This window comes from Stegostoma tigrinum, chromosome 25, assembly GCF_030684315.1.
Source record: "Stegostoma tigrinum isolate sSteTig4 chromosome 25, sSteTig4.hap1, whole genome shotgun sequence".
NCBI classification, from domain to species: Eukaryota; Metazoa; Chordata; class Chondrichthyes; order Orectolobiformes; family Stegostomatidae; genus Stegostoma; species Stegostoma tigrinum.
Window position 1 is genome coordinate 15314335 of NC_081378.1, and position 18261 is coordinate 15332595.

Genomic DNA, 18261 nt, shown 5'->3' on the forward strand with positions numbered 1-18261 from the left:
GGCATCACATTTTGTCTGATAATGTTTCTGACATTTCGTTGTGTTAAAGGTGTTACATGTATATGCAATGTGCTGCCTAATCTACTTTGGACAGATTTTTAAAATAGCATGGAGCTGAACCCTGTTGGACATAAAATCGTGTGTTATAATGTTGTTAATAACGCCAACAAATTCAGATGATGAAGAGTTTCATGTAAGTTGTGAATTTTCAGGACATGCTGGTCAATTTGCACAACTCCATCATTTGCTTCACACAAAAAGCTCCTCCCTCTTCATCTCCTCATTATTTTAAGTACCTGCTGGATTTTCAGATTAATTGGCCATTATATTTTTCACAAGAATTATCTTTGAGGAACTCAGCTGAAGTTGTTACCTTGTAGTACAGTTTTAAATAACACAGAGGAAAAGAAAAGATATGAATAGAGAGGATGATATGGTTCTCCTTAGGGGAAGATGAAGTTAAAGGGAGATTCAGTAAGAATGTTCACATCTGTATGAGTTTTTGATAAAATAACTGGTTCCACCGTCAAAAGGGTTGATAACCACTTGGGACAGAGATTTAAAGTAGTCAACTAAAGAGCCAAGGGTGAGATGAGTAGGACATTTCTTATGGAGCGAGTTGTTATGATTTGAAATACACCATGTGGAAGAGCAACAGATGCTGATTCAACAGTAACATTCAGAATAAAATCAAATAAATATTTTAAAGAAAAACGTTACAGGGCAATGGAGAAACAGCAGGGGAAGTGTGACGAGTTTGATTGTGGGGATGAGGGGCTGGGTGCAAGTAGAATCAATGAAAGATCTCTTTGTATTGTACCAACAGAGACTGGAGAAGTGCCGTGTCACTCCAGTCCCTCTAATCCATTGGTTGCAACATAAAATAAAATTTTGTTCAATCATCAAGATGGCCAATCAAATGCCTTATTTATGTCAGGTTTTTAACAAGATCTCACAGGCATGTTTTGTCATAAACGCAATCATGTGTTTATTATTAAAACAAAATTTATTCAATGAAGATGTAATATTTGGTTAACCTACATAGTCAGCAATATAGAAGTACATATGCTTATTCGTCTAAATAACCCGAAAAGACACGCACATATTCTTCAAGAAAAGAGGAGACAAAAATAAAACATATTATTTTGCTGAGATTGGCTTTAAAAAAAATACACTTTGGCCTACGATTTATTTTTGAAGGCAAAGGCTAATGCTTAGGATGCTCTGAAATCTGTTACTTTGATATTCTGGCATCTGTGGTTAAATCATTGATCATGTACACTTTTTTCTCTAATTCCTGGCAGATGCAACTTTTTTAGAAGATAAAATATTTTTTCAATCAATGTTTCAAAAGAACAAATAGCTTTCACCCTGAATGTTTGCTTTTCGGAAATGGGAGCAGGCAACTGGTCAGCTTGTTCGTAGCAAGCTTTCCTCCAACTCAACTTATTTTTACCAGGTTTCCCTCCAACTCAGATAACACGGTATAGAGCTGGATGAACACAGCAAGCCAAGCAGCATCAGAGGAGCAGGAAAGCTGAAGTTTCAGGTTGAGACCTTTCTTCAGAAATTTTCTGAGTAAGGGTCTCAATCCGAAACGTCAGCTTTCCTGCTCCTCTGATGCTGCTTGGTTTGCTGTGTTCATCCAGCTCTATACCGTGTTATTTCAGATTCTCCAGCATCTGCATTTCCTACTGTGTCTTCCCTCCAACTCAGTTTGTTCTTAGCAGGTTTTTATCCAACTGAATCAGATATGAAAAAAACCTCTTCAAACAAGTTACTTCCAAAAATAGTACATAGCAAAACAAGCAGTTATCACCAGATATTTAATTTTCTGGAAGCTTTGTTGAAATAACTGAATGCCCACAGTGAACTTGCAATGTCCTATTTTGAAGAATCAAAGCCAAGTATTTACACAAAACTTGGCATGAATCCATTTCCTGTAGTGCTTCCAAACCTAAGCCCTCCAAGCAATATTGTATTCTATTGTATAAAATTAGACATACTGCATAGCTGGTGCCAAGTTTGAGTGTTAAAACCATATAGATTTTAGCATTGTGGAAAACTTGAGGAAGTTTTATTGTTGCTGCCTTAAACTTTAATCTCTTGTTGCTCTCAGACTTCAAGTTGTCTTTCTTACAGGTTTTTCCCTTCCCCCAAAGCTCATTCTACTGAAATTAAGACTATTTTCCTGCTCTATTCTTTTTGTTGTACTCCTTAGCAACCTTCCCTCCAACTATATACAAGTTTTGAAACCCAGGTTTCTGTTTTCAATCTGTAGGACCCAGCTGTCACTCTTTCCTTCACATGTGGGTCTTAGTACTATCCTGCTCAATGAATCGTATTCCTTAATCTGGGTATCTCAAAAGAAACAAATGTTCAGATGCATAAATTTGTAAAGCCAATGATTTGTTTTGGTGTCAATTTCATCAACTGAACTCTTGTTTCTAGAACAGGAATTGCTCTTACTGACTATGGAACAATTGAGGAGGTTTTGGTTGCCATCAGAGACCTTCCTTTTCAAGGGGGAAATACAAAAACAGGAGCAGCTCTTAGCTTTCTGGCACATTCTGAATTCAGCTCTACAATGACAAGCGAAAACACGTCAAAGGTTTGTAATACTAACGACGACTATCTTCTGGTTTGGTAACTTGATTCTTGAGTTTCTATTCCCCCTGAGGTGAGGAATGTCAATCTTGAAGCGTGAATTACTTTCCATTTCTGCCACCAGGCATTTTCAAGTCAGCTATAGCCCAATAGTACAACCTTTCCTCCACTCTGACCCGATAGTGCCCTTTGCTCCATCCTCAGGTTGGAAGCCCTACATCTGTGTGACACCTGGAATACAATACCAGAACAGGTAGTGGAAGCAGATTCAGGACCAGTGTTCACAAGAGAATTGGATTAATGCTTGAAGGGAAATAATTTACAGGACGTCGTGGGATGGGCAGGAGGAGTGCAACTAACTGGATTGCTCCTTCAAAGAGCCAGCACATGTATGATGGACTAAATGGCCTTCCTCTGGTGCTGCATGATCCTTTGATTTTTCACTATTGGATATCAGGCGTTCTTCTGGACTCTTTAAGTGGGTGTCTAAGTGCCCATTTCGTGATTAGATTCTCCCCAATAAACTTGTGTAAACTGATCAAGCCCCCTTGAGTGGTGATCTGTGATGCCAGGTCTTCATATCCACTTGAATAGGGAGGATTTTCAGGAAGAGGGATAAATGGAGAGCTCACCTGGAATATCACTTCCTTTACTGGAATTTAAAATTAATGTGGGAATATACTCCATACATCCACCCATTTGTGCTTCTAGCTATAAACTTTGGGTATGCAGAGCTGCTAGGGAAGCAACTATGCAGCCATAGGAATGTCCAGTAAGCTTTTCTATGTCATTTTACTTTCTCCCTTTCCCTCATCATGTGGGTTTTGGTGAATAATTGCTCTGCAGTCTCTTTTGATTCCAATTGGGATTTCCTTTTTCTTTTAAAGAATTTTACAGGAAGAGATGGACGATTGAAGATATGCTAGTACTTTGATTTTAGCAGGTGGTTCATACCTCAGAAGCTACCTCAGCAAGCTTGACCATACAGAAACAATCGATGATTATTTGGTTAACTGTGGCTCAACACAAAAAGTGATTGTGATCTAATTACATGGCAGGATATGCTCAAATAGCTGAAGGAACCCCTCCTCCCCTGATAGGCCCAAAGATCATCCAGGTGCATGATAATAAAGAGATAACACAGTGTGGAGCTGGATGAACACAGCAGGCCAAGCAGCATCAGAGGAGCAGGAAAGCTGATGTTTCGGGCCTAGACCCTTCTTCAGAAAATGCATGATAATAAAAGTAGCTTACAATATTTTAAGTGTTACTACCTGAAGGACAGTATGCCATGGGGTAAGTTATAGCCCTCATAGACTACTGATGTAACCAGGCCATGAGCAATATTTACATGGTATGGAGCAATGAGTAACTACATTCAAAGGGATTCAGTGATATGACATGTAAACAGGACGTGTGAGGTTAATCCATAAGAAGAAGAAGTGGCACCAGACTGGATTTAACCAAGGAATCTAGTTCCTAAAACAACTGAACTTTCCGTCAACTTTCCTGCTCCTCTGATGCTGCCTGGCCTGCAGTGAACCTCAAGCTCCACACTGTGTTATCTGACTCTAGCATCAGCAGTTCTTACTATGTCTGAACTTTCAGAACAAAGCCTTTCAATAATTGTTTAAATGCATCTCACTTATTTGAGACCCTTCATGTTGCTCACTGTGCTAAACATTTGTAGATAATGGTTTTGATCACGGATGGAAAGTCTGCCGACTCAGTCGAGGAGCCAGCCACAAGACTCCACGACAGAGGAGTGACTGTGTTTACAGTGGGTAAGTATACAGTGACTAGGTTCTACAGCGGATTAATGTTCAATGATTTTGTTACCGTGACTAAGTGTTGAGTGACTGATTATAGGTTAGTGTATAGGTTTCCTGGTTACATTTGTTAATGCTCAATGTCCCCTTAATGTCAGCTCCCATCCATCCGGGATACTCATTCAGTTCTGTTGAGGAAATATATAGATGGAATACATGTCCTGTCTGTAAATTCCTCTGAAGCGTCATGAAATACTAATAATGTGCAGGCAATGTCTTGTGTAGGTGAAGTCTTTGTTTCACTGTACCTACCCTGCAAATGATTATTCATGGTTGGTGAGACATTGAGTTGTCCACATAGTGTGCATCAGTCTTAGGGTGCTGCATCCATTCTCATAGCTCTTGCATCACCCCCTGCTTCAAATGTTTATGTCTCCCCCTCCAAAGATATAATGTTCTCTGCCAAAACCATGCCTTGATACAACCATTCTCCACAAAGATAAATTTCTCTGAACTGAGCTGTTGTCACATTCTCAGTGACAGCTGAAAATAGATAACACCTTGTTACTGACTTCTCGAGGAAAGCCATCCCCTTTACACCCTATCATAATTTCAAAGTCTTCAATTAACTCTTTTCTGCACCTTCGCTACTCCAGTAAAATCCTGTCTATTATTCCTTGCTAACGCAGTCATTTCACTGAAAAGAAGACTAAATTAATCAGTAAATGTGAATCAAGCAATTTGTTTGAGGAGCTTGCCACTGCTTGAGAAACAAGTCAAATTAACATAACAATTAAACAAAAATAGATCTGGACCGTAATGTGGGCTCTGCCAGGAAGCAGTCCTTCACACAAATGTTAGAGCGAATTAGAATTCATTCTCCATCTAGGAGTCATTTAAAAACTTCAAAACTGAGACTGAAATCTTTTCACTGGGTAAGGGTGTTAAGGACATGGAAGTAAATGGCAGGTGAATGGGAGTTAAGATAGAAATAAATCATAATCTAGTTGAAATTGCACAAAAAACTCAAAGGGCTGAATGGCTTCTTCTCATTACTCTGAATTGAAAGGATTAAAGAGTATCCTAGTACCGCTGTGTGTAGTTAGGATTCTTCATTCTGGGAAATCTATCCTTGTACTTTGGAAAAAGCTCAATGCGCTTTTTATAATAGTGTGCCAACAGCAAGCAAAACTCTAACTGTGGTCTAAATACTGCTTCATTGAACAAATTTATCATCACCTCCTTATTCTTGTATTCTGTATCTCCCATTTGTGAAACTTAAAATACCATTAGCCTGTTTCTTTATAAAATACGATATTAGCAAGCTATGTTCACACTTTCAGGGAATATTTTATGTGTTAGGTGGCAATATGCAATGACATTTTTATAGCGCAGCCATATATTTAGATGCTAATTGTCTCATTCTGGTACAAATTGCTGCATCATGTCACATGGCCGCAACCTGTGACAGAAAGAATTTGCCAATTTTTCTCAGGTACAGCACTCTATGGAGCAAAGAAGCAGTTATTCCTGGAGTATTTTGTAGTTGAAAGCCAAATCCTGAGTTATTAATAGTTTGTGTTAATATTTTCATCGCAGTTTAATTGCACTCATTTTCCTGAAGCCTCCCATGTGTTATTTGCTACATTCACTTAAAAGCCTTTTTGGGTTGTCAGCGATTTGAGAATTATTAAGGCTCTTGCTGCCATCTGGTGGTTGCTTTGAACACATTGTTAAACTGCTGAGGAACTTGGAAAGCAAGGAATAGGGCTGTACTGAAGACAAGAAAGGTATTTGCATTTCCTTAGTGTCTTTTCACCACTCAGCACTCAATAACACTCTTTACACTGACAATGAAGTACCATTTGTAGTATTGTGATACAAATAACTTGGTTGTTCAACTTGCAGCATTATCCTAAAATCTGATGACCTGCTTTAGAGATGTTTGTTCAGAGTCAGCTATTTAGTCAGGACACTGAAGAGAAGGCCCTACTTTTCTTGTTTGAAAGAGCAGCCTATGCATCTTTGACTTCACCCAAGAGGGAAAACGTAGCTTTGTTTTAATGCCTCACATTAAAAAAGGCACCTCTGACACTGCTGCACTCCCGCAGAACTGACAGCACTGAAGATTATGTGCTTAGTTCTCTGGAGTGCTTTTGAGTCCATAGTTTGAAAATGGGACCAAATCAATAGTCTTAAACTAGAATGATGAGAGGCTGAGAGGACAACTTCCCACGTACCTGATGTTCTTGTCCTTCGAGTTAGAGGTTGCCATGTTTTTGGAAGGTGCTGTCTGAGGATCTTTGGTGAATTTCTGCAGTGTATCTTGTAGATAGTATACACTGCTGCTACGGTGCATCTGTGATAGAGGGAGCGAATGTTTGTAAATGATATGCCAATTAAGTGGATTGTTTTGTCCTTCATGATGTCAAACTTCTTGAGTGTTGTTGGAGCTTCACTCTCCCTGGAAATTGGACAGTATTCCATCACGTTCCTGACTTGTACCTTGTAGAAGGTGGACAGGTTTTGGAGAGTCAGGAGGTGAGTTAGTCACTGCAAAATTCCTAATATCTGACCTGCAGCTGTAACCACCACATTTAAATCATTGGTTAAGTTCAGTTTCTGTTTTTTTTATCATTCCAGGATGTTGATAATGGGGAATTCAGTGATAATAATGCTATTGTGTGTCACAGTACAATATTTAGATTCTGTCTTGTTGAAGATGATCATTCCCTGGTACTTGTGTGACATGTATGTTACTTGCTAACTGTCAGCCTAAGCCTGGATATTTCCCTCTGATTTCACCCTGTTGCCTGCATCTGCACAGTGACTTTCGATTTATAACTAGCATTCTGCAGTCATGGCTGTAAGCAGGATGGCTGATTCAGAAACAGGTGGTGTTCCAATGCCGTCATTGCAAAGGGAATTGCTTTTAATTTTTGATTGCAGCTAATTATCTTCTTTTTGTTATCTCCGTTCCTAGAAGAGTTGACATTCATCGGCGTTTGTCACCACAGGTGGCCAGCCTTGCTTTGTGAGGTATAAGCAGAACTAAATACTGCAAAACACTAAGCAAGGCAGGAGGCACATGCAGACAGGGGTATATGGTTAACACTTCAGGTTGATGACCTTTCCCAAAACTGGATGATTTTCTGGAAGAACAGTCTTGTTAAAACTTTTGTTCAAGCTTCATTAATGAGTGTTGCCAGGCAACCTGAATGTGAGCATATCATTAACGAGCATTCAAACTACCACAAAATCTCTACTTACAGCAAAATAACAAGTCACTCAGTCCAACTGGTCTACATTTATACTCAACATGAACCTCTACCCATTCAGTATATTCTTCTGCATGTTCCTTCCATCCTCATGCTTATCCAACTTGTTCTCAAGTGCATCTATGCTTTTTGCCTCAGCTGGTCTTTGTGATGGCTAAATTCTGTGTTCTGATTGCACTGTGTGTAATAAAGATTTCCCATTGAATTTATTAGAACATCATGCACTTCCGGTCCAAAATTCTGGTTTTAACTGTAAGTAGTTTCATCTTGCTCTGTTTCAATCTTCATCAACGTTCTAGCAGAGGTCATCGATTAGAATGTGAGATTACTCCTGATTTGTCCTACGTTACATCCTTCGTTATTCTGTGTCAGGAGTGGATTAGGAAGTTACAGTGGAAGGAATTGTGCAGCAGTTATTCTTTTATTCAGTGACACTTTTTGTTCAAACCCCAACCCGCTGGGGCACCTAGCTGCCTTTTTAATGTAAAAATGTAAAAAATTCAGGCACTGCATGAGTCAGTGAGCTGGATTACCCTAAATCTCTGTTCTAGTCAAGCGCAAACTGATGGGTTTAAGTGTCCTTTGTAGGCTGTAGGCTTTTTGGGGAATATGAGTCCAGGGAACACACTCAGCCCAGTTTCTAAAAGGTAGGAATTGACAAACTCACTGAGGGAGGCCACAGATGGCTGTCATTGGTACAGAAGACTTGTCTTGCACATTAGATGAGGCAGTTTATTGGGCTAGTGCATGGGGTATTTTACTCTGCACTCACCATGCTGTGCCTGACTGACCCAGAATGCTTGTGCCGGGTGCTCCAAACACAAACTGTTCCTTTCCCCATGGAGATCTAAAACATTTGAACTTGATGAAGCTGAGAACTTGAACACAAAATACAACAGATATCAAGGCTTGAGTGAATGTGCCTTCATAATATGTTTTTCTAAAATCTCTTTTTAAGGAATAAAAAATGCAGACAAAAATGAATTGAAGATCATTGCTTCTGATCCGTTTGAAGAGCACTATTTATTTGTGGAGGACTTCCATCTGCTCAGCACCATTTTGGCCAAAATTTCCAGAAGACTTTGTTTCACAGCATCAGAGCCTCCGAGGCCAGTCAGATCTACACCGTGTAAGTAACTGTGAATGATGTGGTGGAAATGCTTCTCAAAGCAGAACAGAACAACAATGTGAGTCAACACACTGTATTTACACCTTCAGGAATTGTCCAGCCCGAGGTTGTTGGGATAGATCTCAATCCCCCGCCTTGGCTAGATCTGGATGAAATGAATTTGGATAGTTTCAATCCAGTTCTGAGTGAGTGGAGGTTCATTGTCACAAAGCACTTCCTTCAGGGTTGAGATTTGAACTGGTATTTCATTAGCTCTGGAAAAACATATTTAGCATCCACATAATTCAACAAACTACTTGTATTTAGAAAGCATTGTTAATGTAGCATAGATTTCCCCCCAGGATCTTTCCAGGATCATTAGGACAGCTGATTATATTAAATAAAACTGAAAGAACTGTGTTTTGTTTTGGATCTGAGAGCATGGAGTCTGAGAAGTTCAGGGCACGATAGGTTGGAATGGGTAGGGGGGGGGTGGGCAGAGAAGTTGAGGCAATCAATGTCACGTCAACAGTTCTCAAGGAACAGATCAAGTGTAGGTAAAAGGACAGAGGGAGGGGTCCAGATGGACAGAGAGTGTTGAGTTGGGCAGAGGGGTCTGTGGGACGAGAAAAGGACTCTTGTCGGTGACGAAGGCATTGGAAGAAGAGTTCAATATCAAAATTTATTAAGGTGGAGATGCTGAGGGATAAAAATGAGAGCTTTGCTGAGTATAGAATGTTCAGCACTGGAGAGCAGAAGGTCAGGAGGGATAGTTAATACATGACAGGAGGTGGTGTTGGGAGATGGATTCAGTCAGAGGGAAGGGGAAGGGAGGAAGGTTCTGGAGGTCCATAGATATTTCTAGATTGTTGCAGCTTGTGTTCCTTGATTCTGGAAAGGAAAAGAAAACATTTTTTATTAGCTCGTCAAATGAGCTGCAGAATCAAATGGAACTGGGGAGCAGTGCTGCCCTGAGCCAGCATGAAATGATGCTTTTGGAGTGAGAGTTTGAAAGTATGCATATGATGGCACATGGAAATGATCTCAGGATGCGGCAAGAGCAGCTGTCCGTTGAACATGATGGAGATACCTATGATCCTGGGTAGATTCAAAACATGAAGGATGAAACTTGAGTTGGAATCCACGTGGGGTAAGTCTGAGCCAGAGGCAGTGTCTGAGGAATGTGATGTGGCTGTGGAAACAGGTTTTAGCAAAGACCTTGTCAAACACCAGGAGCAATAGTGAAATTACTGACAGTGAACAAGAAAAGATTGGAATGGAAATCCAGTTGGAGACAGGAGCAGGACTTCTTCAAGGTGGGCATGCGTGGAAAAGATGTGGTAGTGAGTTAATTACCAAATAAAAACCGAAAGAACAGTGGAACCTGAAAAACAGGAATTGTTGGATATGCTCAGCAGATCTGGCAGCATCTTTGGAGATAAGTCAGAGTTAATGTTTCAGGTCCAATGACCATTCCTCAGAACTGATTATATTGAAGGACTGGCTTTTGTGAAGAGTGAGAAATAGAAGAACAGAGACAAATAGGCGCAGAGATATATGAGCAAGACAGCTAAAGGCATGTCTGCTAATTGTTGTAAATGAAAATATGCAAGAGGCTGAAATTAGAAGAGCACCAATACCATTGAGGATTGGGGAACCAGAGAAGATTACAGAGATATGGAAATGTAGATAATGGAAGGATTTGAACTAGGGCCAGAATTTCATGATCCCCATCCACCCACCATTGCATTTCATGCCACATATGATCCTCTCTCCAAGCTCATGATCCTTTATAGCCTGGACTACAACTTAATGGCAACTAACACCAACCCACGTCCATCACCTGCTACCTTTGGCCTTCACATATACCATTCAAAATCATCTAGTAACCACTGTAGACAGACTTGGGAACCTGTGCTAAGTTTAAACAAAGCTGCTAAGTGTCAATTGATCAATTCACTATTTTAAAAAAGTATCCTAATTGGTAAAACAAAAAACATGATATTAGTTCCATTTCAAAACGTTTATTAATTGTGAACTGACAAGCAGTCCATTGTGATAGTGAAAGGTTTTGGAATCAGTCGTACAGCACTGTTCCTGTAATGGTTGCCCTTAAGCTTATGTCAGCAGACTGAGCAAAATGACAGCATTGATTTTAGCATTGCAAACAGTTTTTTTTTCCAAGTATTTAAAGGGCAGGAGGTTTAGAAAATGTGACAGCTTGTTAGCTCCCTTTGACAGCTTTCCTTGATAGATCCAATGAGCTGAATAATTCCAATTAGTTTAACCACTTCTTATATATGTTTATAGCTACTTTTTAATAATCCTGCTCTTACTGCACCCAAAATACATATAACCTGCCCAAAAGGATACTGTACCTCTCCATCTCTGGTAAGTTTGGATCTTCTTGTACCAGAGCTAAAGAGCACAAACCTGTTTTGGACATCTTGCCAGCAATAATTAGATGTGATTGAGGCATCTACACATTATGAGAGGCAGTTGCCTCTATGAACCATGATTGTGTAAATTAGACCTTGCTCCATTTCTGCTCTGAAAAAAATAGAACGGTTTGGGAGTAAGAATTCTGGATTCTGGCCTCAAGTGCCACTGTTACCACAACAGGGAGCCCTTTCTATCTGTTCAAAAATGCAGTCCATGGATTAAAAAAATTAATTCATGATGTTCCTGGACTGAGGACCATTTATGCTCCAGGAAGCCAACTGGTGAAGGATGAAACTGAACCTAATCTTGACTCAGTCTTCCAGTTATCTATGGAGTGATACATTACAAGCCCACACTTTCCTAACTCAACAGAACTGCAGTTTCAGTAACTGTCTCTTTATGTGTCTGAAACCTCAATTCATGTCCATCACCTGTACTCAATAAAGGACTATCCATATATAAATTATCTTAGCAAAAACAGGCGATGGGCCTTATAGCTAGTTGGTGTAGGCAGCTGAGTTTTGCATGAGTTCAGGTTTATGTAGAGTAAGACATGGGAGTCCTGCCAGAAGCGAATAGTCACGTTTGGAGGGAACAAAGAAACTGATTAGTGTTTCAGCCAGAGATGAGCTAAGTAGGACACTGACAGGCAACATAACATAGGTGGAAAAGATGGTCTCAGTGATGAAGAGATTTTGGCAGGCAGAAAGGTGCACAAGGCTCCTATGAGATGTTCTACTGTACGTGAGGGATGTAGGCTAGGTCAGGAATTAAATGTCTTTTCTGAAGCCTTTAACTCTCCATCCTGTATTTTATGTCCTGTAATGGTTGCCTTCCTTGGCACAGAATCTCCCAGTTGTCAGCAGCTGAAGAACAATTATATTTTGCAAAATGTTGGATTGTCTCTGTAATTATCCTTATAAACTGCAATTCGCTTGCTAATCAGACATTCTTCCAGACCTTCTTAAAGGTGTTAATCAGAGTGCAAGGAACTGAAAGGAAATTTGAAATAAATATCACCTCTCGAGGGATCTCATAAGTAAATAGAATACAGACAGTACGGCATTATGGTAATGAATGCTGTCACTGCCTTGCAATAGATAAATCTAATCCTTGCTGTCCCTTATTCTCACCAGTGGCAGAAAAAATCATTGGCCCCCGGGACTTGGTGATTAGTGAATTGAGTTATAGCTCAATGAGATTGTCCTGGACTCCAGCTACTGGAGGCGTGATGAGCTACAGAGTTGTCATCAACCCATATTCGTCTGCTGCAAGACTGATACCAGGAGAAGAGAGGCAGGTGAGTGATGCTGGGCCAATCCAGCCTTTGTATTTTACAGTTACTGTGTACGAAGGGAGGGATCCTGCAGAAAGGAACCTTAAAGCAGCTGGATCTAAGAGGTGGTTCTACGTTGGAAATCGTAAAGGCAGCAAGTGGTGTTCAGTCAGGTGTCTTTTCTTTCTTTAATTGTAACCCATAAGATCATAAGGCAAAGGAGCAGAAATAGACCGTTCAGCCCATTGAGGCTGTTCCACTATTCAATGAAATCATGTCTGGCCTGATAATCCTCAATTCCACTTTCCTACCTTTTGCCCGCAACTCTTATCTATAATTGGCTGATCATAGGACAAGAAGCTTTTGATAAGGGGTGTAAAAACGATCAATTCCTCATTCCTAGTCACTCAACAGGCCATCCTAATTTAGTGTCATATCATCTTACCCAGTGCCATCCCACGGACAGAATTTTTGCCATCCCAAGCAAGTCCTTGATCTAAACAGAAGGGGAGGAGAGGCATTGTTCCCCACTGAGAGTCAACCCCACCTCTTCTGTGAAACAACTCTCTCGCTTGGCCCTGAGCCTGCTATCTCCCTCCTATCATTACTAGCCTGTGACTTGTGTCCCTTAGTGATTCTAGGCCACAGATGGATGTTTTACTGGCAGCATACATGATCTCCTTGTGGCATAACAATGAGCTGCACGCCTCTGATTGACCAACAGCTTTCAGTGGATGGTGAAAGCCCACCCTCAGAATCCTTTGAACGGTTTGCTGCTGCCCAGTCAAGTGTGGGATTAACACTTAATGATGGACCTTCCTGAAAAAGTTGATGTGCTGCTCTCACAGGCTCTCCAATTGGTGATCAAGTCTTCCTTTTCCGTCATTAAGTTCTCCCCTCACACCATGTCACTCTAATTTCACAAACAGCAGAGCACTTTGGGTAAAATTAATCAGAGTGTGACAGAAAGGCAGAGCATTTAAAGTAATGGTGCATCAGAAGATAAGGTCAAATTATGTAGAAAATGGTACATTGTTAAGATTAAAAGCTCTTTATCTGAATGCATGAATATTTGCAAGAAGGTCAGGTGAATTGATGGAGATAAATGAGTTTGTTCTAAGCATTATGGACATGTGATTGCATGATGACCAAGATGGAAGTAACTCTTGAGTGCTTGATGTGTCAAAAACACAAACAAAATGATTAAGGATGAGATGGGACCAGCCCTGAAAATAAATGACTTAAAGACCATAATGAGAAATGATGTTGGTGAGGGAGACAGGGCAGTTTCAAGATAAACTGTTTAGAACTGGGAGGAGGAGAGATGTCTTCACTCAGAGAGTTGTAATTCTTTGGAATTCTGTATTCAGAGAACTGTGAATGCTCAGTCACTATGTGTATTCCAGTTTGAAATGGGTAGAGTTTTGAATATAAGGAATATGGAGGTGAAGCAGGAGAGTGAGATATAGGATCAACCCTGATGTTATGAAATGGGGGTTTAAGGATTAAGGGGCCCTGTGACCTACTCCTTCTCCTATTTCTTATCTACTTTACATGATGTGTTCTCAAACTGAACTATCCTAATCTCACATCAGGTCATACTGAAGTTTTCCAACCTCTGGTATCGCACTCTGTTGAAAGTACAACTCTCTAAAACATCTGTTTGTTCTTTCTATGAGATTCCTGTAATATTCACCAAATCTGCTGAATTTAAAAGTTTGGGGTCAACTCCAGCTGTTCTTCCTGATGTACTGTAATTCCTATCTTTGTCCTTTCGACCTTACAACTGCGAACATTTAGCCTACTATCTAAACTCCGAAACCTTTTATTTTGTTAAAACCAATGTTCTACGTATGAATTATCTACGGAGCTTACTTCTTGTTTTTTCATGACAGATTGTTATAGATGGCAATGAGCATACAATACTTGTGACAAACCTAAAACCCAGCACAGAGTACTCTTTCACCGTGGTTGCTGTGTATTCTGACATGATTGGAGATCTCGCAACTGTCAATGGAAAAACAAGTAAGAAAATATACCTAAACTAATGAAAGGGGTAGATAGTTTAACAGGAGACCATCTTGTCAGTTGTATCTTAGTTATTAGCACTGTTGCCTCTGAACCACGAGTTTCTGGGTTAAAATCCCATTCCAAAGTTTGAGCACAAAGATCAAGGCTGACCATTCCCAGTGCAAGACAGTGGGAGTACTGAGGTAGCAGGAACTGCAGATGCTGGAGAATCTGGGATAACAAGGTGTAGAGTTGGATGAACACAGCAGGCCAAGCAGCGTCAAAGGAGCAGGAACACTGACATTTCTGAAGTGTCTGAAATGTCTGAAGAAGGGTCAAGGCCCGAAACATCAGATTTCCTGCTCCTCTGATGCTGCTTGGCCTGCTATATTCATCCAGCTCTACACCTTGTTATCTGGGAGTACTGAGGTGCTGCCTTTCAGATCTGGTGTTAAACTAAGTCTGCAACTGGCTGCCTGGATGAATGTCAATGATCCCAGAACATTCATTCCAGGCTGTAAAGTGCATTGCAACATCTGGTGGTCAAGATGTTTGCTGTATAAATGCAAATCTCTCTTATATTACTTTTAAAATTCGAACCAGGCAATTCAGGAGTGAGATCAAGAAGTAACGTTGAGTAACAACTGACAGTTGTTAAGGTATGCAAAAAAAAACTTGACAATCACATAAGCTATGTCGTGTAACTGGAAACAGTTAACTAAAATCATGTACGGTAATTGTTGACAATTGTACGTATTGTCTCTAGATAATTACATATGATGGTCAATTCTTTTCTTCCTGGTATATTGTAGGTGCCCTGCCACGCGTGATTAACTTCCGAGTGACTGAGAAAGGATTATTTCGTCTGAAGGTGGCCTGGACTCTTCCTTTAGGACCATTAGTGGGTTACAAGATCTATATACCAAGAAGTAAGATTCAAAAGAAAACTGTATCTCCAATTTGAGGTCAACAGCTGCATTCTGTAAATGAACAATAAGTAATGGATAGTCAAATTCATCTTTTAGTTGTAGTTTGAAAAATAAATCCAGACAGTGACACTTTGCTTAGCAATGGATAATTATCAGAATCCCTTATTAAACGTCAAACAGTGACAGCAAAGACTATTTCCTTCCGTTCAACCAATCTAACTTACAATTGCTGGTCAAAGCGGTAATATCAAGCTTTGTAATCACCATGGACTGTTGAGAAGAATTCAAAAAGTGATTAGGACTGGAAGGGTCAACAGAAAAGGCTACTGATTTTTTGTCAACTTTATTGAAAAAATAGGCTGGCAGCCTTTCAGTGACATTATGGTTTTCGGGCATGATCAGTCCAGCAGTCTGTCACAAATAGCCAGCTGTGAAAATGTTAGTTCAGTGCTGCTCCATTGGCTCTTTGGCAAAACTGTGCTTCAGTTGATGTTTTCACAGTGTTCCTTTAAAGAGCAAAATCACAAAGGTGTCAGGCTAATTAGTGAGTATCAGTAGACAACTTGATGGTGTGGGTCATCATAGCTGAGCCACATCCTGGTGCTGGCAACACATACACATGTTGCTTGACTGTTCACTTCCTCAGTCCACTATCAGTGAAGCTAATTACAATGTCCCTCTCCAAGGACCCACTGCACACTACACCACCCCCTCCCTTGGGCAAATACAGCATGATTAGAGATTAAGCTCAAGGGTTTACGTTTAGATTAATGAGTGAGCACCTTTGCATATCGCATGAATCTCTGATCAATATCCTGGGGGTTGCCATTGATCACAAACTGAATTATACCAGTCATGGAAATACTGGTGATTATGAGATCTTGTCAGAGGCTAGCAAGTCTTTGACAATTACCTCCCTTCTTGTCTGCCCAAATTCTGAACACTGTCTACACGCACTAATCAGGAGTGTGATGGAATACTTTCCATTTTCCTGGATGAGTGCAGCTCAAGGATACTTAAGATGCTCCATGAAAATCCAACTGCTTATTTAGCACCCCATCCTCCACTTTCAGTATTCACTCCCTTCATCATTGATATACGGTGGCAGCAGTGTGTACCTTCTTTAAGGTCTACTGTTGTAACTCACCTAGGCTCTCCCTCACAGCATCCTTCAAACCCACAAGATCTACCTTCTGGAAGGACAAGGGCAGGGGATGCATGGGAACAGCGCCACTTATAAGTTCCACTCCAAGCCACAGGCCATTGGTTCGGTTGCTGTTGCTTTCCTGTCAGTGGGTCAAAATCCAGAAACTCCCCTTTTGAACAGCACTGTAGGTATTCCTGCACTTTAACAGCTGTAACTGTTCAAGAAGGCAGCTCACCACTTAATTCCAAGGGAATAATGGATTATCAATAAATGCAGGCCCAGCCAGCAATGTCTACATTTCATGATTGAATAAAAAAGGCAAGCCTCCACCTTTTTAAGAGTGTTAACTAAGAATAATGTTTTAGAAGCATCAGCTCCATCTTGAATAGCTGCTGCTGTTTGTTACAGCCGGCACAGATTTAAAGATATTACTAATCAACATGTTCAGGCATTTATGACAGGCTTCAGGTGGGATTTGAACCTGGATCTTATTGCCTGGAGGTAAGGACACTATTCACTGCTCTACAAGAGCCCATACAAGGCAAAGTCACCATAGCCTTTCCAGATCAAAGGGCTGCTCTCTCACTGGAGTGAACTGACTGGTGGTGGTTTAACCTGTGGGTCACCACACCTCACATGCGAGGTGAGGTTGAGAAGGAGAGTCCTTCACTGTAACCTCAGCTGGTGTGGGAATTTAACCCATGTAATCCATCAGGAAGTCAGTCAGTCAACCAACTTAAGTTTGGACTATCCTAATGTCTGTGATAGAGTTGTAATGCACTTAGTTCTTCTTTGGATAAGTCTAATAATTGTTCTCAGATAAAGACTCAGTCTCAGTAATCATGTTACTGGAGTTAACATAATGCCTCCAGAGAATGCATCGTGCATCATATTAGTTTTACAAACTGTATGTTGAGACCGCCAAGAATGAAATAAATTTTCACAATATTTTCAACAAAGTGCAAAACTTCTCAGTAGCAAATGTAATATGGCCAAGGTGTCAATGAGCTCCTGACAACAAAATGGATTTCACATCCCTTCATCAGAGTGACAGTAATCCTTGAATTGAGGTGAGACGCGAAGTGTAACTGGGGCTCATAATAGCTACTTCATGGTATTAAAACCATTTTTCATTCAGTCAACAGACCTGGGCTGGCCTATGAACAGAATATCAAAGGAGATGTCTCCTTTCACTTGATAGACAACCTGGAGGAAGACCAGGTCTACACCATCAGCATCTACGCTGTGTATCCTGAGGGCCCCAGTGATCCTGTATCCACCACTGGCAGAACATGTAAGGACAATTATAAATACTAACTGCAAAAAGAGCATTGAAGTTTGAGTGACCTGTCTCCTATGTTAAATGCACCACTATTGTAAGTGAACTCATACCTATCTAAAATTAGCCAGCTTCTACACACAATTTGTTGAACAATGTGAACATATCTTTGAAATGACGCCTTGAGCTTCATGACTAGCAAACAGTTGATATTTAGTTTAGGGAGATTTAAATATGAATTCATTTTTTCAGTTAAACAAGGTTGGTTCCCAATAATTTCTATGATTCTAATCTGCAGTACAAAGAATTTACCAGCCAGATAGATTTGGGGTTAATGATGGTGCTGAATTCTTCTACGTTAATAAGATATTTGAACTTGGGTTATCTTCTTTCTATATCACACTCTAAAATAGTTC

General features: G+C 40.3%; 1 protein-coding gene across 12 annotated transcripts in view; it reads left to right on the top strand.

The window, feature by feature from the left end:
- Positions 1-18261, top strand: part of LOC125463397 (collagen alpha-1(VII) chain) — a 377348-nt gene that overhangs the window by 50237 nt on the left and 308850 nt on the right. For all 12 annotated transcript variants that reach the window (XM_059654498.1, XM_059654507.1, XM_059654500.1 and 9 more), the window contains exons 4-10: positions 2452-2611; positions 4298-4391; positions 8613-8783; positions 12341-12504; positions 14376-14505; positions 15303-15419; positions 17705-17860. In XM_059654498.1, the coding sequence (XP_059510481.1) occupies positions 2452-2611; positions 4298-4391; positions 8613-8783; positions 12341-12504; positions 14376-14505; positions 15303-15419; positions 17705-17860 (992 nt within the window). The remainder of the gene's footprint in view (positions 1-2451; positions 2612-4297; positions 4392-8612; positions 8784-12340; positions 12505-14375; positions 14506-15302; positions 15420-17704; positions 17861-18261) is intronic.